The sequence below is a fragment of the Dermacentor andersoni genome, chromosome 4, assembly GCF_023375885.2.
Source record: "Dermacentor andersoni chromosome 4, qqDerAnde1_hic_scaffold, whole genome shotgun sequence".
Classification (NCBI taxonomy): domain Eukaryota; kingdom Metazoa; phylum Arthropoda; class Arachnida; order Ixodida; family Ixodidae; genus Dermacentor; species Dermacentor andersoni.
The window spans coordinates 17,704,977-17,732,738 of record NC_092817.1 but is presented as its reverse complement, the minus strand read 5'-3'; the positions used below and the strand labels follow the sequence as shown (position 1 = coordinate 17,732,738).

The window sequence follows — 27,762 nt, the reverse complement described above, 5'->3', positions numbered from 1 at the left end:
AATCATCGGAATGAGGCTGCCTCAAACCACAGACGTCAGTGCAAGCGCTTACAAAAACGGAAAAAAAAAAAAAAGGAGTGTAAGGAAAGCGCAAACGTTTCATCATTGATCCTTGCACATTGTGCGCAGATTAGTGTGAGCGACGAGCTTGGCAGAGCAGGCTCGTAAATCGTCGGATAGTTGTTTTAAAACGCACTTGTTTGTACTACATATCTTCAATGAAGCACTTGATCGCAACAGGGCTATCTTTGCGGGAGTTTCAATATGCACTGCTCTTTGGAACAATGAAGGACCACAGCGCAAAACATAAACAGTGGCGAAGGCCTCTTATTTAATTAATTGCACGGAATTTTTTATTTCTTTCCGGCAAGCCGAAGATGCCACCCGAGTCCAAGGACTTCGAGCCGCCACCTGAGGCCACCACAACCAAAACTGCCGGACCGTTCTTTTTAATAAAGTTTACTTATTTTTTCTTCAAAGCTCGAGGTTTTATCATTACGTGGGTATCCTGCATGCATGCATTGATACAAGTACACTGGTGAAACTGCTTCGAGACATTCGCATTGGATGTTTACTCGCAGAAATGTATTCTTTCGATTCCATATCAATGAACACCTCACTCGAGACTCTCAGCTTCTTTTCCACAGGTATAAATGGACAGAATATACATAGAATAGCATCACTTTGGACCAGTACGCTTGGAAAGTTGAAGTAAACCTTGTTTGTCCATGGCGCTGCAAACACAAAGAGTTCAAAGGTGCAGGGACAACTAATACATTCATTTTAAGTCCTACGTATACTCATAACTGTCTTTAAAACTAAATCATCCAAGCAGCGAGCAATTTGAGTTCATACAACCAACATCACACGCATGACTGCCGTTTAGCTGACTTGAGAGAGAAAAGAGGCTTCCATAAGTTCTGCAATATATTGCAGCTTTATATTTGCTCGCGATCACGGACGTCATCAACAACGACATAAAATGAGTCGTCAAAGGTGCGAGTCCTTTATTCACTCAACAGCACACGCACTCTCGCCCCACAAGGAGGCGCGGTGCACTTGCGGAGCAGTGATGCATCGACGGCTGCCTGAGCCATGCGACCTCTCAAAAATAGTGTCCTTTTTTCACACAATCTCGGGAGCACACATTCAAGCACATGACCAACAAACAAGGCAGCAAGTCCCGGCACGTACGTCCGTCCATTTCGGCCAGCTATAGAGTCGTGGCACTGCCTCCGAGATCGGGCCATCGTTGTGGCGCAGCCTCCGCCTACTCCCGCAGGCCACGCTTGTTGCGACGCATGTTACCCCGCGACCCGTTTGAAAGCCCCACACACGGCCAACACTTTCACTCGAAGGCACGCTCGGCAAAAAAGCACACAGTTTTCTGTTCGAGGCATTTACACTTTCGGTCCTACGCTGTGCGTGCGCCACGCTGCTCCTCGACGGCGCGATGTGGCCTCGGCGTGGACGACCGGGGCGTCGCCGTCGAACGCTGCAGCGATCGAGGCGTTACCGCCGAGGGTGGGACGGTTGTCGCGGACGACGAGGAACTGCGCGAGGTCGCCGTGGTCTTTGTGGACAGGTCTCGGCGCACGGTGGGCGCGTGCTCGGCGTCCGTGTACGGCCTCGAGTAATCGTCGCCGATGAAGAGGTCCAGGTTGCGGTAGCTTCTGGACTGCACGTTCTCCCTGTTGTCCGTGTACGGCGCGTACAGCCTGGGCAGCGGCTGCCGAATCCGGGGCGCGATGCGAGATCGTCCCAGCTGCTCGCATCTTGAAAGAAGGGAGAGAGAGAAAAGGTGTATTGGTAATTGTGGAAAGTCCGACCTGAGGTACGTGTAGTACCTCTATCCAGAGCACTTAACGGAAGACATCGCCGCATACTGCAGCAGGAATAGCGCACCGATCGTCAAATAATGCCTCCTTGTTCCCTACAACTCGCTAGAGGAGATGCTGCACTCATATAAGGCAGGCACAAAGCGTTGTGTGGTCTCATACCGCGTACTCCACATAAGTCGCCGCCGCCACGATTCACAAGGATTGCAACGCCTATCCCTTAACGACAGCGCACCACGTACTATACATATTAGGTGCGCCACCTTTATGGTTTCAACGTCCACTCTTTCACTTGAAGTAACAACTATAGGGATGAGTATAGCTGGCTCCACCACGAAGGCGCCACCGCATCACTTCTGAAGGTCCCCGCAGATCAAGCCCAGGCGGTCTCGAAGTATGCCTTCCAAGTATACGAACGTCTGAACCCATCTTAATGCCCATATATGAGATGCGGACTTGGGTTTCCGATTTATGAATACTCATAACTGTTTCCCTCTCTGGCCGGTGCTGGCGAAATGGGAAGAGTAAAAGAGTATTATGGCATCAGAAAGGGAGCATAAGAGAGGGAGGAGCATCATGGATGACTTGGACAGACTGGCGAAAGGGTGTACTTAAAGGGTGTCCAAACCCTTGGCCTTTAATAAGTAAAGCAGAAATGAATTTGACGGTACAGGTGCAGCTTGACGAAGGTGCAGCGTAGTTAAGCGCTGCCGATATTGTTTTTTTTCTGTAGTACGTTTATCGATGAACTTGAGATCAAGTTTTATAAGAGCCCCCGAATAACGCAGGTCAGTTCACGAAACGGAATCATGTTTTACTTGTGTTTTATGTGGAGCTGTGTTGTATTCTGGGATATACCGATTGTAAGTGGATTTTCAACACGTGAGAAAATGGTCGTTCCTGCACAGGTAAAGCAAGTAAATGCCAGTGAAAGTCGACCATCGGGCGTTACGATAGACGCTGACGCTTCACTTGAATCACAGTTTTAGAATAGCGTTTGCAACCAAACGTAAGCGCATTACTTAGGCTAAATAGCGTTGTCCTCGCTGCGCATGCTCCGAACGTTATTGCGTTTCCGTGGTTTACGTGCGCTATGACGACGTACATATACGTGCGGTGGGCGAAATTCAAGAACTCCCGTGTACTGCGCATTGAATTCACATTAAGGAACCCCAGGTGGTCAGAACCAATCTGGAGTCCCCCCACTATACGGCGTGTCTCATAATCAGATCATGGTCTTGGCACGTGGAACCTCAGAAAGTAATTTTAACAAACTAGACATGACTCTGTTTCTAACATATTGAAACGTGTACTTCTTTATCGGGCGACCACTTCTCACCACCAAACAAATGTTATCGCACAGCGCAGGACGCGCCTGCATGTAAAAGAAGTTTCTGGAATGTTATCGATGGTTCCATCCGCTGTCTTTCCCCGCAACTTGTGTAATCTGATTGCATGTATGCGCGACGCGAATAGTGTAGAACTCTGTGGAAGACACGCGGGTCCCAGCGGTTTCTCTGGAACATTCGACGACTGATCTATAAAAGCCGACGCGCTTGACCTGCTGATCAGATTTTCGACGATCGCCGACTGTGTTCGCCGCTATCGTTGTGCTTTAAGTGTAGCCTGTCTTTGTGGGCACAGGTTCGCCCAATAAAAGCTAGTTTTGTCTTTCACAATATTGCTACTGTGTTCTTTAACGTCAATACCACGTGACAATATTTAGGTGCCACTTCTAGCAATATAACGGACGTGTTATTGGCAGAGAGACCACGGCTTCGGGGAGTGGATGGTGGAATGAAGACGATTTAAAAGCTCCATTCTGTAAGCGGATTTCGCGAGGGCAACAGTGGAGTTCAGCGCTGTTTGTGGGGGCGGCTGCATGCATGTAAAGATCACGCGCGGTGGTCAAAAGAGACGCGTGGTTAGACACCAAGACGGCGGCGGAGAGTTATAGCCATCCGGCGTGGGGGAGCCGCGGTTTACGAAGAGCGCGTAAGCGAGCAGACTGTGAGTCGGGGCTTTGAAGACAGCCCTTCGCCGCTGAACCGCACCATGCCGAGACATTCCGCAAGTGGACCAGATGCCCCAACGGGTCGTGGAAGTGTTTGTGAGACAAGAGACTCGTTGCGCTGCAAAGCATTTGTGACAACGGCCTTGACGTATTGGAACTCCGAATAGTGTCACCCTGGAGCCCCGCTGTGTGCAAACTGCGCGTACCGCGATGTGATTGGACGAACGATGGGGCGAGGAGGGTGTTGGCGATGCTTTTAGGTACGTGCAGGGCCGTTGGAGGGCGATTCGGTGGAGATTCGGCTAAGAGAAAGAAGACAAAAATTCTAACTTTTGACTCGTAGTTTGATGTCCGTGTAAAGAGTTTCCATTCTATCGCTTGCCTATTCTACCTTAATAAACAGTTAACCCTTTTGCAATTGGCGTCACTGCCTTGCCTACTGTAATGCGACTTCGCGACATCCACATATTCAAGTTTCATTCACTGACATCGAGGCGAACCTCAACTGCAATTGTTGCGGTCTGTTCAGCAGAAGTGCTTCCGTCGTGTTCCTGCTGCGAAAAAATGAAATGTCTGACCTTTGTTGGCTTTTCAGATAAGAAGTTGCAACGGCGTAAAAATACGCGTAGTGATCCGAGTCGGTAACGGAATTGCATGCGACCTTTATCGTTCAGTGAGGGAGGGCGGCTGTCTGAGGTATTGTTCCGCGACGTGCCGTCAACCTCGCGATAAAACGTGTCACGTAGTTCAGAGCATAAACAGAGAGAAGGAAAAAAGAGGAAGGAACTCGAAGCCGTCAAGCTTTTTTCAAAGGCCTCAAGCGAAGCGAAACGCATAGCAACAGCTGGTCGTCGCCGGCAGGCGCGCCTGCGATCCGAGAAATAAGAGACGACAAAAGCCGAAGAAAAAAAAGGAGCCTAAAGGGAGCCATGCCACGACACGGATATGAAACGTGGTACAGTTACAGCTACTACTGTTAAGTTAACAGTGGGGTTTAACGCCCCGAACCTGCGTATTGGGTTATGCGGGACGTCGTGCGGAGAGCTCTGAATTCATTTTGGCCACCCGGGGTTCTTTAATCCAATGCACGGTACGACAGCCTTTTTTCGCATCCCACCCCCATCGGAATGCCACCCCCGCGGCGGCAAATTTCCAATCCGCGACCTCATGCTCGGCAACAGAACGCCATAGCTACTGAGCCACTGCGAACGGTATACTGCTGACGTTTGCTGCACACGAGTCTATGCAAAAAAAAAAAAAAAAAGTGACACAATGAAATTCAGCTTCTACATTAATCAAACCAACACAGCTTGACCGCACGTAACATAAGCAAGAAGTCCAGCTGTGTTTCCAGAAGAATAGCAATTTTCTATACAACTGTTCGCTGTAAATGACCTGCGGCAACCTGAGTTATGTATACACTTTAGTCATTTCTTTTTTTAAACTGCGCACTACAGGCATTACGTAACCCCGTTCGACGCACCTTGCTTGCTGCGAGGTTTTGCACGATGAACAATGCAATGTGGTCAGTGAACAATATTGCAATGTATGGTGTGGTAATAGCTAACAGAGCAACTCAGTCTTTCGAATAAAAGAAAAACAAAATTAGCTAGTGTACTTGCTCAGCCGACAATGGTCCTTGGAAAACGGAGCGTCGCAGATTTTCACCTCGATGTGTAGGCATTAGGGCTTCGACGTCGACTTTAGACCAAATGACGAAGAAATAAAGCCACGTCCTAACTCCGAAACCCTGTCTCACTTGGTCAAGGTACCGGTGGGAGGTGAATTCTCAATGTTAATACTGCCATCTCAACGAGCAAGATAAAAAAAGTTGGAGCACCACCTGAAGGTTCCTTGACGCGCAGCCAATGCACGAGCGTTCTTGCATTCCATCTGCAGCGGTCGGGGTCGAACCCGCGACCTCCTGCTCGGCAGCCGAGCGTCATAGCCATCGAGGTGGGTGGAGGATTAGCGGTGGAACATAATCATGAGATTATTCCGGCCCCGCTTTGGCGGTGCACGCTTATGACGACATACGGAACGACAGACTCAAACGCTCGGCATCGACGACGCGCCATGTATGCAGTTTTTGCACGACAGCGCACAAACCCGCTCTGTACGAGCTGAACGCGCACTCAGACCGAGCAGGTGCCAAGTACGTCTTTTTGTTCTTTTATGTTCGTTCTTTAGCTTTTCCACCAGTGTAATACTAAGCGAAACACAATCAACGCCCACCACGTAGCCCTGTTCATTGTTTTACTAAAGTGCATGATGGGTAATGCAAATCGGCCGTTACCCTCTTTACCACTGACCTCTTCGCACTTTTCTCTCGTCATCACAAACGGTTACAACTTCCACTCGGTTCTCTTCGCATCCATATTTATGTTACCACAAGAAAAAGGAAGCTTATGCCGCGGGCTTCGAAAGCTATATATGACAAGGAGCGCAGCAGCGTGACCTGCCAGCCCCTTGTGTCGGATTCGTGAGCAGCTGCCAGCTGCCGCGCCGAATCGTTCTCCGTATTGGCCCGACACAACGCCGCACAGCATCGGTCGTCTCGGCTTGTATTGCTCGTATACTGCGTAGACGCAGTGCTCCGACCTACAGCTAGTGACTGCGAATAGAACAGTCCAGTGGAAGATGAACAGGATGATAGCCCAAATCGAAGCGGCTCCCTCACTCCAGTGCTTCGTTCGGAAGCCACACTGCCCTTTTATAGGTATAAAGACGTCCACAGCGCACTATGCAAGTTGAAAGAAGCCCTGCAAGAGAGAGATACTTTATTAGATGAAAGGCAGAGAGATACCCTGCCCAATTTAGACACCTTACCAAAGGTTCTCCTCGATTACTTGGCACCAGACCTATTAAGCCCCTTGGTGCAGTACAACAGACCTCTAGAAAAACTAAGCTGGTACCTCATGATGGCGAACTTTCTAGTTGCAAGGTGATCGGCGTTCATGTGGCGATTCTCAGGACGTTTCTCGCTAATCTGGAAATGAACCATCCCTGTCTGCAATAATTCATCTGACGATAGTTGCCCATTCTACAATGATAATGAATCGCCAGATCACTTCTTTTATAAGTGCTTAGTCCCCGCAGTATTATATGAAACGGTAAATAAACTCTTTGTGCTAGCTGCCAGGGGTACCGTATACCAGATGGTACGATTTCCGAATCCCCTTCCTAGAGAAGGGATGATAACCAGTTAGTCGTCCTCTTGACTGAATGCAGTTATGAAGTACGACCATGTGTAGATATAAATCAGCCTGCAAAGAAATGAACCCGGCCCTCCACGAGGTACTGGATAAATAAAGAAAGGAATTCCTGTTACAGCAGGAAAGGAAGAAACGTCACTTGGGAATGCTAATATTCTCTCAGACATGGTGCCGACCAATGAGCATATTCTTCCAACCTAAGGGAAAGATTGTTCGGGATCTTAGAGGACATTATCGACGCGTAACAAGGCACTGGAAAGTGGCTCGAGCGCAGAGCACTATCACAGCGGCTTACATCCGCCGGATTATACTGGCTCGAGCTAGTTGGAAAAAAAGAAAAAGAAAACATCCACCTGAAAACGAAAACGGCCATCGTTCGTGTGGTACCGGAGCCGTTGACTGAGCAGATTGTATGGAGGATGACGGCCGGCTGATATCTGAACTCCCACCACTGGGGGACAGCACCCTTATCAGTTGTCCTCCATACCATCGGACAAGGTAAGGACGCGTTCCTCAAGCGTAGCTATGTCGCTGAAAGTGACAGAAGAGAGAAATGGCTGACACGAGTCTGCTCTTTCTTAGCCCGCGGCAGCCTCTTCTCCCCTTGGTATTACCCTCATTTGATGGCCTATATAGGTACTTCAAATAAATAAATAAATAAATAAATAAATAAATAAATAAATAAATTGCAATGGGGGTGTTCGCCTAGCAGAAGGGTAACTAGATATAGGTTGTAGCACTAGGCGTAAACAGGTCGGCGCTATATCGTAACGGCGAAGCAAGCACTTCTCGTCGTCTTCTCTTGCACCAGCACACCAGCACCATGCCCACTGCCCAGTGCCTTCAGTACAATCACTCCCCACTGAAAGAGTAGCCATCCTGGCGACTTAAGGACAGGAGAACACAGGGGGGTCATGGCACTGCTTGAGCCGGGAGACGTGGACAATTTCCTGGCCCCGACGACGCTGGTCGGAAGGCGTTTCCAGTGGCTCGATGAGGTAGTTGACCGCGGATGTTTGTTTCAGTACCCGATAAGGACCGTGGTACTTGGAGAGCAGCTTGGAGGAAAGGCCTGGAGGAGTAGAGGGCACCCACAACCAGACCAGCGAGCCAGGCGCAAAGCACGGAGCCGTAGTGGATGAATCGTGGCGAAGCTTTTGGCGCCACTGGTCCTGGGATGTGAACGAACGAACGAGCTGGCGACATTCTTCGGCGTAAGCAGCCGCTCTAGAAACAGTCGTACACTCCGAAGCATCTGGCCGGTAAGGTAGAATCGTGTCCATAGTGCATGAAGGCTCGTGTCCGTAAAGGAGAAAGAAAGGGGAGAACCCAGTGGTGCTTTGCGTGGCGGTATTGTAAGCGTAGGTGACGAAAGGTAGAATGCGATCCCAATTCGAGTGGTCAGATGAAGCATACATGGCCATCATGTCACCAAGGGTGCGGTTGAAACGTTCGGTCATCCCATTAGTTTGAGGATGATATGCTGTGGTAGTGCGGTGAATGATGCGACACTCCTTTAGCAATGCTGAAAGGACGTCAGAGAGGAAAACGCGACCGCGGTCGCTCAGTAATTCTCGAGGTGCTCCATGGCGTAAAATCAGATTTTGAAGGATAAAACTGGCGACGTCTTTTGCTGTGGCAGATGCTAGGGCTGAAGTTTCAGCGTACCGCGTGAGGTGGTCGATAGCAACAATAACCCAGCGGTTGCCGCTTGGAGTGTTGGGAAGCGGACCGTATAGGTCAATGCCGACGCGGTCGAACGCGCGCGCGGGGCATGGTAAAGGTTGCAAGGGGCCGGTGGCATGTTGAGGTGGCGTCTTGCGTCGTTGGCATATGTGGCATGACCGGACATACTGGCGAACGAAGCGGTACATACCGCGCCAGTAGTACCGAAGCTGCAGGCGAGAGTATGTCTTTAATACACCAGCGTGGCCACATTGTGGGTCGTCGTGGAACGTGGCGCAGATGTCGGAGCGGAGGTGTCGGGGTATAACAAGCAACCACTTACGGCCGCTGGAATTGTAGTTGCGGCGGTACAGCAGGTTATACCGAATGATGAAGTGCGTGGCTTGGCGACGAAGCGTCCGAGAGATCGGTGCTGGCGACTGGCTGGACAGGAAGTCAATAAGCGAAGAGATCCATGGGTCTTTGCGCTGCTCTGATGGCATGTCGGAAATGTTGAGGGCGAAGGCACCGCAGGTAGAAATAGACGAGTGGACAGGGCCAGAGGGCAGGGGTGACCGGGATAGAGCGTCTGCGTCTGAATGCTTTCGGCCTGAGCGATAAACAACGCGGATGTCGTATTCTTGTAGGCGCAATGCCCAACGGGCAAGCCGACCAGTTGGATCTTTTAGTGAAGATAACCAGCATAGGGCATGATGGTCGGTCACGATGTCAAATGGACGCCCGTACACATAAGGACGAAATTTGCCGATAGCCCAAATGATGGCCAGACATTCCTTCTCAGTAACTGAGTAGTTCGCCTCGGCTTTGGTAAGGGTGCGGCTGGCATACGCGACGACGTACTCTTCGAAGCCATCCTTGCGTTGTGCAAGAACAGCGCCGAGCCCGACACCACTAGCGTCCGTATGGATCTCAGTTGGAGCAGAGGGATCGAAGTGTCGCAGTACTGGAGGCGAGGTGAGAACGCGTCGTAGTTCTTGGAATGCGTCGTCGCACGCCGAGGACCAGGCTGATAGGTCAGAACGGCCGGTGAGAAGCTGCGTCAAGGGGGCAATGACAGAGGCAAAGTTACGGACAAAGCGTCGGAAATAGGAGCACAGGCCGATGAAGCTGCGAAGCTCTTTCATGGTGGTTGGTTTAGGGAACTCGGATACGGCGCTAAGTTTTGTGGGGTCCGGAAGGATACCGTCTTTTGAAACTACATGGCCGAGAATAGTAAGTGTACGAGCGCCGAAGTGGCATTTCTTCAAATTTAGTTGCAGTCCTGCAGTGGAGAGGCACGCAAGTACCTGCTCGAGGCGGTTGAGGTGCGACCCAAAGTCGGTGGAAAAAACCACAATATCATCTAAATAACAGAGGCACGTTTTCCACTTCAGCCCTCGAAGAATGGTGTCCATCATTCGCTCGAAAGTGGCAGGCGCGTTGCAGAGGCCGAACGGCATGACAGTGAATTCATATAGCCCATCAGGCGTTACGAAGGCTGTCTTTTGACGATCGGCCTCTGCCATTGGCACTTGCCAGTACCCGGAGCGCAAATCGAGCGACGAAAAGAATTCCGCTCCCTGCAGACAGTCCAAAGCATCGTCGATGCGCGGCAGAGGATAGACATCTTTGCGCGTTATTCGGTTAAGGCGGCGATAGTCGACGCAGAACCGAATGGAGCCATCTTTTTTTTTTAACGAGGACAACCGGAGATGCCCAGGGACTGTTAGAGGGCTGGATGATGCCACGCTCCAGCATGTCGTCAACGTGCTGGTCGATGATACGGCGTTCAGCAGCCGACACACGATAGGGACGCTGGCGCAATGGTGTTTGCTGACCGGTGTCGATACGGTGAACGACTGCGGACGCTCGACCCAAGGATGGTTGGTCAATGTCAAATGAGGAACGAAAACGTTGGAGGAGTTTGATGGTTTCTGTTTGCTGCGTAGGTGTGAGTTCTGCGTCGACGGCGCGAGCGAAGACGTCTACAGGGGCATCAGTCGCGGCAGGATTAGTGACGGAACAAATCGGAAGTGATGCCGTGTCGCCAAACATTGTGGCCGGGAGAACGCTATCGAAAGCTTCAGCGGTACCCAGGCACTCGCCGCGGAGTAGGGATGATGGGCAGGCAGACGGATTGCACACGTAAAGGGCAGCAGAACCGTCGCAAAAAGTGACGACAGCAAACGGAAGTAGAAAGTTCCGGCGGCGCGCACAAGTGGCCGACGGTGTAAACAGAACAGATGAGTTCGCAGCAGAGTTACATGACACAGGAACCAGAGCGGCGGAGAAAGGTGCGATATCGATGTCAGAGGCGGCAACAACTTTAGGAGAAGAATGGTCGTCATGGTCGCAGCACGGCACGGATAACGTAAGTTCGGCACGAGCGCAGTCGATAAGAGCTTGATTGACAGATAAGAAATTCCATCCAAGAATAACGTCGTGTGAGGAACGAGGTAGGACGACAAATTCTATAACATACATAACGCTTTGAATGACAACCCGGGCTGTGCACGACGCTGAAGGCTGAATGCGATGCGAGGTTGCCGTACGCAGAGAAAGAGAGGTAAGGGGAATGGTCACTTTGTTCAAATTGCGGCAAAGCTTCTCACTAATAATAGAAACGGCGGCTCCGGTGTCGATAAGTGCGTGTACGGTGACGCCGTCTACGGACAGTTCAATTTCGTTCACCGGGTTAGAATGAGGCCTTGAAATGTTCGACGTAAACGCAGTTCTTGCCTCTGGAACTGCGACTGTTAGTTTTCCTCACGGGCCGGGCTGGGTCGGCGAACCATCGGGGAAATGGATCGGCGACGTGGGGAAGGTGACCGGCGTGCATCGAAAGGGAGGCGACTGTAAGATGAGTCCGGAGGAAGGCTAGATGGGTCCTGACGCGGAAGTCGAGCAGGCCTGTAGCTTGAGGCGCCCCCACTGGCAGGTAAACGGGGGCTGCGACGGCGGCAGAATCGTGCTACGTGGCCCGGAAAATGGCAGAAATAGCATATTGGCCGGTTGTCAGATGTACGCCACGGGTTGACGACAGGGGCTCCAGCGGCCGAGTAAGGGACGACCATCGGGCGTGAAGGTGGCGGCGGCACATGGAAGGTGCCAGTGGCCCGGTAGGCATCAGGAGCCGGAGGAGCGTAAGGCCGGGCAACAACGTCAGCGTAAGTGAGCGGTCCAGCTGCAGGCTGCGGAGGAGGGGCAGATGGCAGCGCCGCGGCAACTTGGGTCTGAATGACGTGGCGAAGCGAGGGAGCCAAGGTTGTCGACGGCTCGGGTGTGCTGTTCGCCAGAGAGAGTTGGCGTGCCACTTCCTGACGGATGAACTGCTTTATCTCCGGCATTAAGGCAGAGATATCGGCAGCGTCGCGGCCGAAATCCAACGGAGATAGATCCGTGGTGTCCTGCTGAGCAGCGAGCGTTGATGCACGCTGCTTGCGCAGCTCGTCGTAGTGCTGACAGAGCTGTACGACCTCGGCAATCGTCCGCGGACTCTTCGCGACGAGCATCTGGAAGGCTTGGTCATCGATGCCTTTCATGACGTGCTTAATCTTGTCAGCTTCGTCCATAGATGAGTTGACGCGCTTGCATAGCGAGAGCACGTCTTCAATATAACTAGTGAAGGTCTCTTCCTGGCGTTGAACTCGACCACGCAAGCGCTGCTCAGCGCGAAGCCGGCGAACGGCGGGACGGCCGAAGACCTCCGCCAAAGTTGCCGTGAAAGCCGACCAGGTGGTAAAATCGGCTTCATGATTGCGGAACCATAGGTTTGCCACGTCAGTCAAGTAAAAGATGACATTTGTGAGCTTGGCGCGGTCGTCCCACTTATTATAGGCGCTTACACGGTCATATTCGGCGAGCCAGTCTTCCACGTCGTGGTCGTCTGTGCCGCTAAATATAGCCGGATCGCGCTGCCGGATGACGCCAGAACAGACGATGGCGGGGGGCACGGGAGCGGCAGCCTGGGACGGTCCCGGTTCATCCATTGCAACAGCTGGTGGTAGCGTTCGGCTGCGGAGTTCCAGGATGTCGAAGAGAAACCCAGCAGCTCCACCAAATGCAATGGGGGTGTTCGCCTAGCAGAAGGGTAACTAGATATAGGTTGTAGCACTAGGCGTAAACAGGTCGGCGCTATATCGTAACGGCGAAGCAAGCACTTCTTGTCGTCTTCTCTTGCACCAGCACACCAGCACCATGCCCACTGCCCAGTGCCTTCAGTACAAAATAAATAAATAAATAAATAAATAAATAAATAAATAAATAAATAAATAAATAGCTTTATTATTCATTATTTCTGGTTCACGTTAGCAGCTACTGCTAACGTGAACCAGGAACAGCGTGAAAGAACTGGTCGTATAGAAAGGCAAGATTAGACAGCAGCGCTGCCTTGTGTTGCCTCTCCGTACGCCCGTTTTCTCCCGCGCTGTTCCAAAGATGAACAAACTAAGTCCTGCTAACTTCTCCATGCTGTCAAATTTGTTTCGGGGATTTAATACAAGGCCCGTGTCTCGCTACAAAGTCGTGTCAGGGATTAAAACGTGGTGTTTTCGCACGGGAAATACCAGACGTTGTCGCCTAGAGTTCGACGAAACACCACCTGTTGGGATGATACTGATGGTTCTGCCAATCCCAAGGCTGGCGTTTTGTTCTTACTTTATTTCGGCCCTTCACAATATGCGAGTCATTACTCATATTACACTGCCCGTCCCTACATGCTTGGACAAGTCATCCTATATAGTTCGAGGGAGCTGGCACACTGGCCAAGTTTCCCTGTGTTCTGTTAATTGTGTAACTGCCAGGGAATTAACACGTACTGGGTGATGCTATCACCATGAAACACACTTGTGGATTCAGCCGTGGGTGGAAACAGAATGAAACGTACTAAAGCTTTCAAAGTACACTTTTACATGGGTACATAGTGCCATCGCTTTAGATGAAGGTTTATGTACTGAACCTAAGTAGACAGTGGCCATGCGGTACGTGGGCTATATTAAGAGGAGAAACAGGTTATCTGTGGTCTGGAAGGTGCTTAGTTTGCCTTAATATAGACAAACCAAAGGCGAAACACGCACGGGACACCACACATCGCTCACAAAGCGCCATGCGGCTTTCGCGCATCGGCACCGCGCTCTCAGTCTGTGTACAATAATAATTAAAGAAGGGCAACAAGAAATAAAGGAAGGGGTCACACACACACACACACACACACACACACACACACACACACACACGCACACGCACACGCACACGCACACACACACACACACACACACACACACACACACACACGATGCAAACGGGCTGCTAGCGACGCGATTCGTAGCATCGCGTTAATCCAGCTCAACATGCAGACGTGAGGTTCTTCGCGCGCATGCCGATCGATACAGAGCTTGTAATTTGATTATCTATCAAGGCATACATCATGCTTCTCACATGCAGCCGCGCTGTTTTCGAAATGTGTCGGCTGCAGGTGCGACAAATTAACGATGTCGCTGTTGACTCGCTTACTGTGCGGAAGCCCGTTATGAACTAAGTTTTTCAATAGAGACGTTGGTATAACTTGGCACTTTATTTCAATACAAATACGAATATAAAAGCAGAGTTTGCTTGCTTTTTTGTTCACTGCTGTGATAAGTGTATAGAAAACGAATTGATAAGCGTTTGAACGTAGATCGCGAAAAACTGCCGACTTTATTTATCTTGTCCATTCTCGTGCGCAGCATGAGAAATATCAAACGAGCGCATGAACAAACCTTTACACCGACAGACTTGAAGTGGACGTGTAGAAAGAGCTTTTGTTTTTCGCGAAGGCGAGCCCCACCACCTAGGTTGTTCAGAACGGTGTCGTCACATCGACGCTACCTTCCCTATTCAGCCAGCGCATTGTGTAGCTCCCGACGTCTTGTTTCGCAGTGTTACTCACGATATAAAAATAAGGCGGGGGTAAGCACGACAGATGGGGATTCCACATTCCAGATGTGCACCGTGAAGCCGGCCTACAGCGCGGCGATCCTGTTCCTTTGGTTCTATTTCTTACCACCTGCCAGCGTAGTTGGCAGATTGTTACGTTTACTCAAGGCAGGAGGCCACCATAAAAGACATAGACATCTTTGTGGCTTTTCTTTCAATAGACTAAGACCGTAAATAGGCTTTAAAAAAAGGACATCTTAACGACTGTTCGGCCAATGCTCAGTATTAATACGTCCCACGTAGCCACTGAGCCATGCATCGCGATCGGTAGGAACAAAATTGCGCGTGTTCGAGCAAATAGCTACGTCTGAAGACGTTGTAAGGATTATTCCATGTATATTTGCATTACTTTACGTATGAGCAAGCGCTTACTTTTGTCGAACTGCCGGCAACTGCGCGGTACAGAAATATATCGAGCTGCAATTCAAACCGCTTTCTCGGCGTCCATCTTTTTTTCTCTCGGTTAGCTTTACGTACGAAAAAAATAATAATAAGAAATACGATAGAAAATGAGTGAATGCGAACAAAAATATTACGCAGACGCAATCATACAACACGCATGTTTAAATATGCGTGAAACGAAGCTTTCGTGAAGCGGGTAATTAAGTGCCACAAAAGTAAATGCGATGCTTACAAATGTATTTATTGTGAATCCACGCAACGTGTAATTTAATGCAATGTTCATGTTTATGCACTACACGGTGCAGAAGCTATGTTCAAATACAAACATCCGGTTGTGTGAATGCACACTGTGAGATGTCCACGCAGTGACCGTCACGATAACGCATAGGCGATGTCTGATGTTTACTAAGGGAAGAGCTGCGCGCAGAGAAATGTACGGCGCGTAGAACAGCGGCAAGGTTTTCTGACGATTATTCGCCCGTTTCAATGGCCACCTAAATGAAACTGGCACGTATGCAGCTCTCGCAGGTTCTGTGCGTGACATGCGCGCACGCATCAATCGTCCCAAATGGCCAGTTGCTGTTGGCACGAGAGAACCATCCGTGCGAGCGTGGCTCGAGCATCGGGCTGTTGTCGTGCGAGAGCGAGGTTAGATCCCACCGCCGTGGTTGCTTAGCGGCTTTGGCGCTGAGCACGAGGTCGCGGGACCGAATCCCGCGATCCAATGCGCGTGCACCGCGCATTGGGTGCACGTTAAATAACGCCAGGTGGTCGAAATTAATCCGGTGTCACCCACTACGGCGTGCCTCCTAATCAAGTCGTGGTTCTGGCACGCGCGCAAAACCCAATAATTTCATTTTTAATCCCACCTTCAGACACGTAATTATCTTATTTTCTGTTTGAGAGTTATTCGGCAAGAGAGCAGCAATAGCAGCAGCATCGGTTAACAAAGACCGAGAGGTTCGCAAAAAAAAAAAAAAAGGATTCTCTTTTAATACGGCCAGGAAACATCATTACTCGTTCGCATTGTCAATTGCGTCATGCGCCAACGTACGCGAAGAACATTCTACAGCGAACAACTACAGCGCATGAATGGATCGATACGGTCGGCGCTTGAGATAAAATGAGAGGGCCTCTGCCAGTTCATTTACCTCGTGGGCCTCGCTTATACTAGACAGCGCGGTTTGAGACCTTTTATTTTATCGGGTGTCAACGACACGCACAGACTCGTCTGGCATCGCACGCTATCGGAGGGGTGTGTGTGTGATACACCTGTCCACGGCCTCTGTGTTGTTCGGCTCTGCGCCATGCTCGCACTGACACCGCTTGCAGGTTTTCCCATGTAGCCGGTCACCTTGAAACGAACGCGCACCTGGGCTTATACTCGAAACGTGCTCGTTTTGTCAAAGCACTCTTGGCCACGTGACTTGGCATCTTGAATGCGTACCGCTTGCTTTTTGAATTCCGGCGAGAAAAAACAAATAAGGAAGAGATCGCCTGTGGGCACATAACCCAAGTGCGCCTCTTGACACAACTTGAAGATGGGCAGATTATATTTAAACAAAAAAACCGCGTAGTACAGTCGAGCACAAATGCAAAATAAATTTATTTTCATTTTAATTGCTGAAATTAGGGCTCCGGTTTCAATTGCGCCATTCAGGCGGGGCAGTAAGTTCATTTTCAATTTGTAGAAATACTCAAAGTGTAGCGAACACTATAGTTTCGAGACATCCGTCCCTGAAATGGCGCCATGTGAAGCATGTACATTGGCGTTCCACTTGTATTTGCCAAGCAGGTTACAAAGGAGAATTTGGGGAAAATATTACCTGGAAGTCGGATCATATTCCGTAGCTTATATTGAGAACGGATACCTCAAAATTAGTGCTAGGCATGCAATTTCTGCCAAGCAGATCTGACTTCACTCTGCAGTGCGGCTCAAATGTCGCAATTGGAAAATGCGCGCTAAATCGAGTATTTACGTGCAATATTTATTAATTAATCAGCTGAACGTTGCGATTGGTTTTACGAATAGTGTATGTTTATTCAAGTATTTCACCTGAACAGCTGCACCTGCGCCTCCGAAAAAGAAATGAAAGGAAGAAGAAGAAAATCTGTACACTGTCGGCCATGGTGCGACAATACTGGGAACGAGGTCGAACACAAGGAAAAGAGGCACATGTGCGCAGTGAACTTCGACGGAAACAAGGAAATACAGTTGCGCTATAGAGAGTGTTAAAATAACAGTAACAATGAATCCGCGCGTTTCGATTATTGATGTGATTGAAGAAACGTTTCCTTGTAGACACTCTGCGAGTTTGAATGTATGAGGTCAGAAAACCGGGGATACACTGGAAATCACGAGTGAAAAAACAGAGCAGTGTCTTGGCAATGGCGTAATACGTACTGCATACAAATTAGGCGCTGTTCGAGGGAGAAAAACCAGTGATCTTTGCCAACAAGGAAGAAGTCGCGCGGCCTTTTTTTTTTTCCGCCTCAGGCTAGGTTATCCAGAGGGTGTGAGATATTGAGACAGCGTGGGATTACGGCGCCACGTTGCGAGAACTGAACGAAGTACTTGCACCGCGATATAGGAGAAGCGAAGACGGCTTAGTGGTCTTCACTTAAAAAAACCTGTTGCAACGGAAATTTGCATGTCTTCTGCAACGACATGCAGAGTATATACACTGATATCTGCTGTTCAGTATTATCACCATGAAAGTAATGGATGCGATTCCTTCGATTAATATATTACCCGTGGTATTTATTTCCTGTTTACTCGAACAACTTGCAGTTTGTGGACAGCCATATGATGCCAACATGCAGTGAAACCAGTGAACGCATAGGGGAGATGAACTATCCATTTATTTGTTCTTAAATCTGGCTGTCAAAACAATTACACCCAATGGTTCAATTTGTGAGGTTATGATTATTTTTAATAAGTTATTACGAAACACAGACACATACGTGCGCGTGAGAGCGTACCTTGTACTTTCTTTTTAATGCGCTAGCGTTGGGAGTGTGAAAGTGGAAAAAATGTGTGTGCGTGCGTGCGAGTGCGTGTGCGTGTGTGTGGGGGGGGGGAGGCAGCCACTTGATAGAGTTAAAGGAGGGATGGCACATTTTAGAAGAGCGTGTATGTATGTATGTGTGTATGTATGTATGTATGTATGTATGTATGTATGTATGTATGTATGTATGTATGTATGTATGTATGTATGTATGTATGAACGAATGAACGAACGAACGAACGAACGAACGAACGAACGAACGAACGAACGAACGAACGAATGAAATCTTACTATGATAATTTAACCATTATTTGGTTAAAACAGTTACAGTCAAACGCCCTTACAAAAGAATGCGCGATACCTCGACAACACTTCGTCATGCGAGTCGCTGTAAAAGGGCGTGCACCGTCGCGTTCACAACCGAGCATGCTAAGCATGTTCAACAACAGAAAACCTTTACTTAACGTGAGTCCAATAGATACTTGGTCAAATCAGTCGCCGATTCTTCTTGCGTGCACGCACTTCGCCTGGGGGAATGTGCGACAGCAGCAAACCTTGTCGCAGCCAGGTTCACAGCAAGCTCAGCGGGGAAACACAGCAGCTACACGCAATGAAACGACGCAGGTCGTCGAACGCCTCTCTTGTTGATAAAATTCTTAGTTCGTTTACAGGATCTTCATAACTGTTGCGTTCGTTGACATTCGCCTTCTTTGCGTCCTAGGTTACCTTGAATGCGTCGTCGACCTTCAGTTACGACTACATGATCCCGCCGTAATCAACTGCAGCGTATTCGTCAGCCGTCGCACCTGCCGATGCGTTACAGTAAGCAGCGCAGTGAAAACACGGAGAAGGCTGGAGATGGAAATTCATGACGATGAGCAAAACGAGAACAAGGTTAAAGCCTGAGCCAACGTTTCCACAAGCGGTCTTGTCTTTTTCAAGGCGCACCAGCGTAGGAGTTCAGCGATTCCAGGGCCTATGCCGCAGGTGCTTCTTATATTCTAATACTTCCGCAGCCGACACTTCTAACATCAGTAGGTTAGTCAAGTGTGTCGCTAGCTCTGTCGTTAGCGCTAGCGCAGAGCGCACTTCGGCGTCGCCTACGAAGGGCAGTGGCGGCACTTTACGCGGTGTTCGTTGTATATAAAGCAACATTCAGTCCTCGAGAACGCCTGAATTTCGTCGTTATATAGACAAATTCGTTGTAGTGGCCTGCCTACGTTGAAGAGGCATTCGCAACACGCATGACACATAGGAATTCGGCCTTACTTATGCTGGTGATTTCGCTGTACAGGCGTTCGTTGTAGAAGCACTGCATTTTGACAATTCAATTTAAAAAAAGAAGAGCTCACTTCACGATTTCCTTGGCTTCATTCCTTGCTAAGTTCACATATAGCTGATTAAAGATATCAGTCCCCTCGGTTCCCGTGATTATTCGTGTTCAGTGTGTAAAATCACGCAACGTAGATGTGAGGCTATCGTCGCAAACATGCAGCTGGGATTTCTCAAGAATGCTGTACCAGCCTGCTTCTGACAACACAGTGCGCATCATTGAATAAGTAATTGTACCTTGTGACAAAATTGTGGATGGTCAGGCACTCACAGAGTTCTCTGCACAAAGCTTGGACTCTGCTGAAAGCGGGTGCCTACACAACCCACGACGAATGCGAAGTGATCATGTACAAGTTTTTCGGAATTTTTAAAGATTGTCTGCTGCAGATAACATAATTCTAGCCCTTGAGCTGGATTATTCTCAGAAGCGGACATTACTTGCACGAGAAATCGGAACTCATTCAACTGAATATCAAAATTCAGTAATTGACTTCTCAATTAATTTCTTTCCACCACGTATTGCTCTTCACGAATTGTAGCCGGTGAGTTTGCAAGGCGTCTCCACCTGAAATGAATTTCCGAAATCACTCAGTTTGAAGATACGCGCCATCAAACTCACCGTAAGAATGCACCGCTATTCCACTTACTTTTTCAACAAAACGCTCTCTCATGCATTGAATGCCAAAAGTAACTGAAACGCCCATGTATGTCGCCCCACACTTTGAAAAATAATACTTCGAAACTGGAGTCATCCTTATGATTAATTTCAAGGGGAGACGTCTGGCAAGCCCGCCGGCTACAATTCGTAAATTACAATATGTGCCACAAATTAATTAATTAAAAAGTTAATTTGTGATTTTTATTTAATTCGTTGAATATGCGTTATGATTTCTCGTGATAGTAATGTCCGCCCCTTCGAATAATACAGTTAAAGGACAATTATTACGCTATCTGTCACAGGCAATTTTTAAATATTCCGGAAAACATGTAAATGGTTATCCCGTATAATAAATAGACGTTATGCAAAAACTACGATTCTCCGCAAACCTCGTTAAATCTAACCTAGACGGTGGACCTCAAGCTGGAATCTTAAATAGGGTGTCAGCGTGAGGACTGGTATACAGCCATTTCCGCCGCCTTTTGTTCCTCGCACCGTCCAAGCCATGCAGGAATGAAAGCAACGCCATTGAAGCCAAATAATCGAGTCGGTTCAACACGTGATCAAGCAGTAGTTTTTAGTGCTCCCGCTCTGGCAGGCAGAGCTATTAGTGCTACGACAGGGAAGCCGAACAAGTGCCCATCGATTAAAAACCCCCGGAAATCAGAGAAGATATCGGTCAAAACACCGAGTCTCAGAGGTCGCGTGTTGGGCCGACAGTGCGAGGGAAAAAGCGAAGGGAATGGCTTCACACAGAGTTCGCTTCCTAAGGCCGGCTGCATGACATAATGCTCCCTCTTATTTCATTTCCTTCCTACATGGTCCAAGCTTTAAAAACGCATGCTTATTAGTGGAAGGACTGCCATCTTTGGTTAGGGCGAGTTAGGTGCGCGGGAAAGCCTGCTTACTGTATTTCGCACATCGACTTGTATACGGCTAATGGCTTTAACACGCGATCATATCACTGGCGACGGTAATAATTGCGGTTATTAAAGCGATATATACGTATATAAATTCTAATTACGTGAGACTGGCGGGTTCACAAAGTTTTAAGTATAAGCGGAACTGGCGACTCTGCTGCTGATGAGCACATGCTGGTTCCACCGCCTGCTTCACGCAGTTTCTCATTCATCATATGAGCCGCGTGACACTCTTCTGACCAGAGCCAGAATCTGGGAGAGGAGGCATTAACTCAGGACGACTAATAAAATATGCCTTTGGTTCCAATAGCCTAAGATGCACTACGTTACTTCTATCTTTATCTTTTTTTGTTGTTGTTGTTGTTGTTGAAAACTTGGTTCAAGTTTTACGTGAAACACCCAGTATACGCGCGCACTTGGCTTTTCTTATCAGACCTGAGCCTCCGGAATAGCGGGCCCTACATGCTACATGTCACGCAACGGACACGTCAGGCTATGGGCGCCCATCGAGTGAGCCAACCGCGCGTTCTTCTTCGTGTGGCTCACCTGCAGCTGCGCGTGTTGTAGTAGAACCCCGTGGAGCACTCGGCGTAGTCGCGGCACTTGCAGCGGCAGTCGCGCGGGTCCCACACCATGCCCGGCCCGTTGCAGGACAGCATCTCGTTGTTGTTGCGGCACACGCAGCGGCACTCGTTGTACTGCTGCAGCGCGTTGCAGTCGGTCGGCTGCTCCTTGCACTCGCAGCTGCACTTGTCGTGCTTCTCCAGCGTCACTATCTCGTGGCCCACGAAGTTGAACTTGCTCGCGCCGGGTTCGGGGTACTGGGCCTTGATCACCTGTGCGACCCCGTGAACAACGTCCCACCTTAACCGCTCTATAGCCACTAACGCGTCACTGACTGCTCAATCTGTCGGGTCGACGTCTCAAAGCAACGCTTGGGGCACCGTGGCTCGAGATTAGTTATGGCCATGTCTAGTGAACTAACGTGCATAATGAACAGTCAAGAGTACTCGGGTGTATTTCAGCCTACATCGCAATGCAGCGGTTGCGACGGGTGATCGAATTCGCGAACTCGTGCAGCAGTGGGCCTCCGTGCCACGAAGCCATCGGGCTACATCATACTGCTGGTGTCACTGTCGCCATCACTGTCACCACTAACACCGCCACCATTTGATCTTAGCGGCAAATGATTAGTTGGTTCAAATGTTGCAATTGGTCCGGCATGCGAACTGCGATCTCCATTTTTTATTTATTTTATAGCCTTATCAGGCGTAGAAATGGTGCAAACATAAACCTGGCGTAAATTTCTGTATCCACTTCGCGTTATGTAGCCGAGTGCAGAACCGTAAGATATTCGAATACTCGAGCGCTAACGTGGGACGCGACGAACCAAGCTATGCACAATGGCGAGTGCGAAGATATGCCATAGGTGAGGCCCTGCAATCGCTCACGAAAATGCAATTAGTACCTGACTCTGACATCAGCATCCTTGACCTGCATTTTCCCCATACCTATTCTGAAAAAAGAAAGTAAGCAAACGAAGCTCTGTGGTCTTGCTTTTGTTCAGTATAAAGCTTTAACGATGTTTCGTTTGGCCAGTCTTACATTGCTGCCCCCGTAGAACTTTTGAGTCTCTACAAGTCAGTCTGCAGTCAGTAAATAAATAAATAAATAAATAAATAAATAAACTAAAGGACACCCGCCAGTCAGTTAGCTACGTCTGTATAGTTAGTGGTCGTACCTTGAAGGTGACGTTGGTGGTCTTGGTGGGTGCGCACTTGAGAATGGTGCTGGGGCAGCAGCCACCGCAGCGCGGCACCCTCGTGCACGGTGGCCACAGGATGATGGACGGGTCACTGGGTTTTGGGAACTCGACCAGCTGCTTGGTCGGCAAGCACGTGCCAGGCTCCGGGTTGGGCACCGAGGACGACGAACCTGCGCCAGCAGCGCCAACAGCCGCCGCCGCCAAGGGCCGCGACAGCACTGCGCTGAATGCCACGCGCAAGACCGGGCGCCCACGGCACGCGCGCACATCTCCGCGCACCCGCGACAGTGCGCGCGTGGCTGTGCGTTACGTGCGCACGGCGAGGAGCCGCGCATCGGTCGATCCAGAGGCCCGTCCGTCACGCGACGTGCCGGCAACTCTGACGCATGACTCGGTCTTGTACACGGGGTGTCCCAACTATCGTGCGCCGAGGGTTAAAAACATGCAAATGCCACGTAGCTGGACGGAACCAAGGTAATAGTGTTTGCCGTCGCTTGGAGGTACTCAGATTATTTTTTTTTTTTTTTGCATTGTGCCTTATTACATAATTACTCTTAATTAATTAACTTCTCAAATACCATACCTATATGAAGAGTGTCAATGAGGAAATTGTAGAGCAACATAAAAAGCTCCCGATACAGCTTTCTGTCGGTCAATACGTGCTACATAAAAGTGTTTCTCCGAGCATGAAAGAAGTCCTCGAATACACGCAAAGTGCCTGGAGCGACCAGTCGCGCGTCAATTTTGCGTGCATTCGAGGGCTTCTTTCATGCTCGGAGAAAAACTCTTATGTAGCACGTATTGACCGACAGAAAGCTGTATCGGGAGTATTTCATGTTGCTCTACAATTGTCTCATTGACACTTTTAAACCAATTATACTATTTGAGATGTTTATTAATTAATTAAGGCTAATTGTGTGATTAGGCGGAATGCAAGAAATAATCTGAGTATCGCCAAACTACGGCAAACCACACTATATTTTGGTTTTGTCCAGCTACGTGGCATTTGTATATTTTTAAATCTTGGTGCACGGTAGTTCGGACACCCTCTATGTTGCATGCGGAAAATTTGTGCGCTGACCAAATTGGGCGTACAGAGTGTCCCCTCCTTGGTGCTACCTTGGATTTGTCTACAGGAGCGTATGGGCATGTGCAGCAAGTTTTGTTTGTGCTTTTTTTATCGTGTTGTTTATGTTCGCTGCGATCCCATAGGGAACCTGAGCTTGAACCTCAGAAGCGTCATCGAGACGACCCCAGGATGACGTTCTCTTTGTTCGCTCACTGTTGACCGGGGCTATCACAAAGCATTTTCTTATTGTGTATGCACTGCGTTCGTGTTGGCGTCAAGTCCCACAAAACGCTATAGGCTGCGCAGCACTATAGAACTGATTGCGTCGTGTTCTAGCGTGCCAGTAACAGAGGGAAAATAATTACACAAAAAACTTAGAAAAGGGAGATGTGTATGTAGCATCTACAGTATATACATGGCTAACTGATTACAGCTCTACATTATTCAAAAGACTAGCGCAAAATAGCAGGGACAAATACAGAGAAGACGACAGGACTAGTCCTGTCGTATTCTTTGTCTTTGTCCCTGCTATTTTGCGCTAGTCTTTTGAATAATGATGACACACCAACTAGCCAAGCTTTCTGCCTTGTACAGCTCTACACTGCGCACTGTACACAGGAAGGGCCTTCTGGATCACTCAACAATGGCACCCTAAGTTTGCCAAAATGAACGAGAGATTATAAGGTTCGACATACCTCCCACGGGTCCTTTTTTCCCTAAAGAAGAGAAAAAGAAGACATTGTTAGAACTCCTGTCTGACGCTGTCTTTACTAGGAAACTAACGCCACTAATTAAATTCTAGCGGTTCAGGTGGCAAACTTACGATCGGATTGTGATGCACGTCGTAGTGTGGGCTCCGAATTAATTTTGACCACCTTGGTTTCCTTTAACGCGCATACAATACACGGTACGCGACCGCTTTTGCATTCCGCCCTTATCGGACTGATACCGCCGCGGCTAGGGTCGAACCTGCGACCTCGCGCTCAGAATCGCAATCCTATATAGCCAGTGAGCTACGTGGCGGGCAACTAAAGCCATGCAAGCCTCAGAAGTGAAGTCCTTCGTTAAAGATGTATACAACCGCGTGCGCCGCTTGGGACAGAAGCTCGCGCCGACCTCCTCAACGCTGAAATACGCGGGCGCCTGCCCGCTGTGCGCGAATGTAGTGCTTATCAGATGAGTTGTTTGTAGACCTCTTGCACAACCCCGCCTCTAGATGGCTTCACCAAGCTGACCTCGGGGTCAATGAGTTGTGCAAGCTAGAGGGGAAATCGCGCCTTCGCGGGGCCCAAAGAAATAAAACGCGAGCATTCCATGCCTCCTGTCCGTGTACTAATGTACGTACGAGGAGCCGAGGCATAACCTGAGCTGAAACTAGCTGTTGGTGGGTTCAGCGGGGTAACTTGACACCTTGTTTCGAAAGTACTTAGCTGAGCCGCACGACATACCATTGATGTACCAAAGCGCGAGCACGCACGCACGCAAACGAACAAGCAAACAACACGTACGTCCGCACATTCGTCGACAGACATGGCGCTGTTTTGTGACCATGTATATCATAATGAGACCTGTGTGGTCTCATAAACAGGTTGATACTCTCGGCTCATATTCGATATAGCATTTTGGAGCAAGCTATATGCACTTACGTAACTCACCAATGAGCTGACGTTGTTATCAACAAATAGAGTGCGGCAACAGGAGTTCTTCAGTGCACGTAATTTTCGCGTAGTCAGACCCAGTACTTGGCAACCGTGATGTTTTAGTGAGAATATATGCTTAATACGAGGGGACTTTTTATCCGTCGTTTCAGAGCAGTACGGCAAAGCTACAAATGTAATAAAGCGTTTAAACTGTATTGCGAGAATAACCGGACCGTGACAGCAAGAAACAGGCACCAAATTATCGCTGTTGGTGTCCCTTACAGTTGCACTTGAACTTAGATATTATCATCCAATTGTTGTAGTCCTTCTGAAGCAATTTTTATAGCGCTGAGTGAGTGCTCTGAAATGACAAACGTTAAGATTCCCTTCACGTGGCATGAATGACCGAATTGTTCTTACCCAGGATTGACGGTGGACCTTCAAACCCGTCCACGGTAGCGTCGGCTGTAAATAAAAGAAATAGTAAGCAGCGAGTAATATATTGTATAGAAGGGCTCAAAAACAAGGTGTTTCTATGAACGCAGTAAAATTTATTTTGTTAGATTTTGTTTCTTCTTTCCCTTTCTACCAAATTCGTGCGAAGTAATGAAGACAGTGTGACGAGCAAAGTCATTTGCATCTTAAAGCTTCTATAACTGTGTTCAGAAAGAGAGAGATAGCCCGTGGATAGCCCAAGGATAGCCCATGTTCCATCAACCACATCGCACCCGAGGCATGTTATCCGGTTCAGTTGTTAGAGTTTGGAAGATCATGCTGCATGATCTTTCTGGTTAAATTTTATGTGATTTCAACAGATACAATATTCTTCTGTCGCTCATAATCGCCTGGAAAATTTGCTGTGCTAGGCAAAGTAATCTTTTTCGGACTACCGCAAACTGTCTTACGCCCTGAGATGAGGCAGTACCGCGGCACATATGCACGATTTCTCCATTCCCATATAAAATGCAACAATTCAATGCGAAATATAACGCTATATTTAATACGTCAAATGGTCTACTCGGCTGTGAACAATATGCATTTGGTTATCTTCGCGTAGAATGGCCCGTCTTCTTTAAAAACGCGATGCGTGATAGCTGGGACACCATCTATAAAGTGTAAATGACGGCGGTCTGCTCCGGACCACCGTCAGTTGCGCTTTGCTCCTTGAAGAGGCAGGACGTGTGTAGAGTGAGTTCCCGAAGAACGCTTTCCAATGTGGTGAATGTGGTTTAAGTCATAGGCCAGGGAACGTAATGCCAGCACATCTCTCTCGCAACTATCGCCAGATCACCACTGAATTTTGAAAGTTTAACCTGCATGGAGTTCAGGTAGATCTGCGCTTGTTCGTCTTGCGGTTAGAAAGAGCTGCAGCGGATGCAGAAGTTGTGCATAGGAACTGATTTGAAAAGAAAAAAAAAAAAGAACATTTCGCGCCCTTATTTCCTCATTCTTCGCGCTGGGCTTTTCCTCTTGCTCTCTCGCTAACTCTGTTCCACGTGGGTGGGATCCAATTGCCCAGAACCCGAGTGCTGCGCACAATCCTGGCCGTGCACTTGCGCAAATGAGCGATGGGCGAGGAGGTGCAATTTATCGTGCCTATACGCATTCAACAAGGAACCTCGGCGGCTCTTCTTGATAGCGCCTTCCTGATGACGAAAAGTTCAGAAGCTCGCAGTCCTGACGTCACACTAGTGGACCGACGTCTTAATTGCGCAGCACACTGTGACGGCACGCACGAACATTGAAGCGTCGCGCTTACGTGCGTACCAATATGATTGCATCGACTGTAAGTCGCCACCGCACACGTGTACTTCTGGGTCTGCGCCTCGCGGCACCTGACGTTCCCTTTGTTTTTGTTTTTTGCTTTCTCTCTCTCCCGTGCTTCCTCAAGTCGACGCACCAGGTGGCCTCGACTAGGACCCTAGCCTTGACTGCGCTCGGAGGACTCGGCCCAGTGGGCCTTGTCCCTTGTAGCTTTTAATCGATGCGCATTTGTTCGCGTGCTCAGCCCAACTGCAGTATGCACATTTTCTTCCGATATGCTTGGGCATCTTCGATCCTTTCTTGCAAAGTATACAATGACCGTTCTCGTTTTCGTGCCAAAATGTCTTTAACACACAAAAACACTGCAATGAACTATACTTGCTATAATAACAACGAACAAGTTCAGACAGTTGAGCAGTTTATTTACCTTGGTATAGCTATTAGTAGTAATCTAACCTGGAGCATGCACATTCGTAGTATAACGTCGGCAGGTTCAAAG

General features: G+C 48.9%; 1 protein-coding gene across 7 annotated transcripts in view; it reads right to left on the bottom strand.

Moving 5' to 3' along the window:
• Positions 1–990: 990 nt before the first annotated feature.
• The window catches only part of LOC126535801 (uncharacterized), a 78,271-nt gene continuing 51,499 nt past the window's right edge, over positions 991–27,762 (bottom strand). For 4 of the 7 annotated variants that reach the window (XM_050182617.3, XM_050182618.3, XM_050182620.3 and 1 more), the window contains 5 exons: positions 25,920–25,964; positions 24,555–24,575; positions 22,767–23,008; positions 21,572–21,861; positions 991–1,775 (listed from right to left, as the gene is read on the bottom strand). In XM_050182617.3, coding sequence (XP_050038574.1) covers positions 1,415–1,775; positions 21,572–21,861; positions 22,767–23,008; positions 24,555–24,575; positions 25,920–25,964 — 959 coding nt within the window. In that variant the 3' untranslated portion in view covers positions 991–1,414. The remainder of the gene's footprint in view (positions 1,776–21,571; positions 21,862–22,766; positions 23,009–24,554; positions 24,576–25,919; positions 25,965–27,762) is intronic. The other 3 variants (XM_050182619.3, XM_050182621.3, XM_050182622.3) reach the window with 1 other exon arrangement.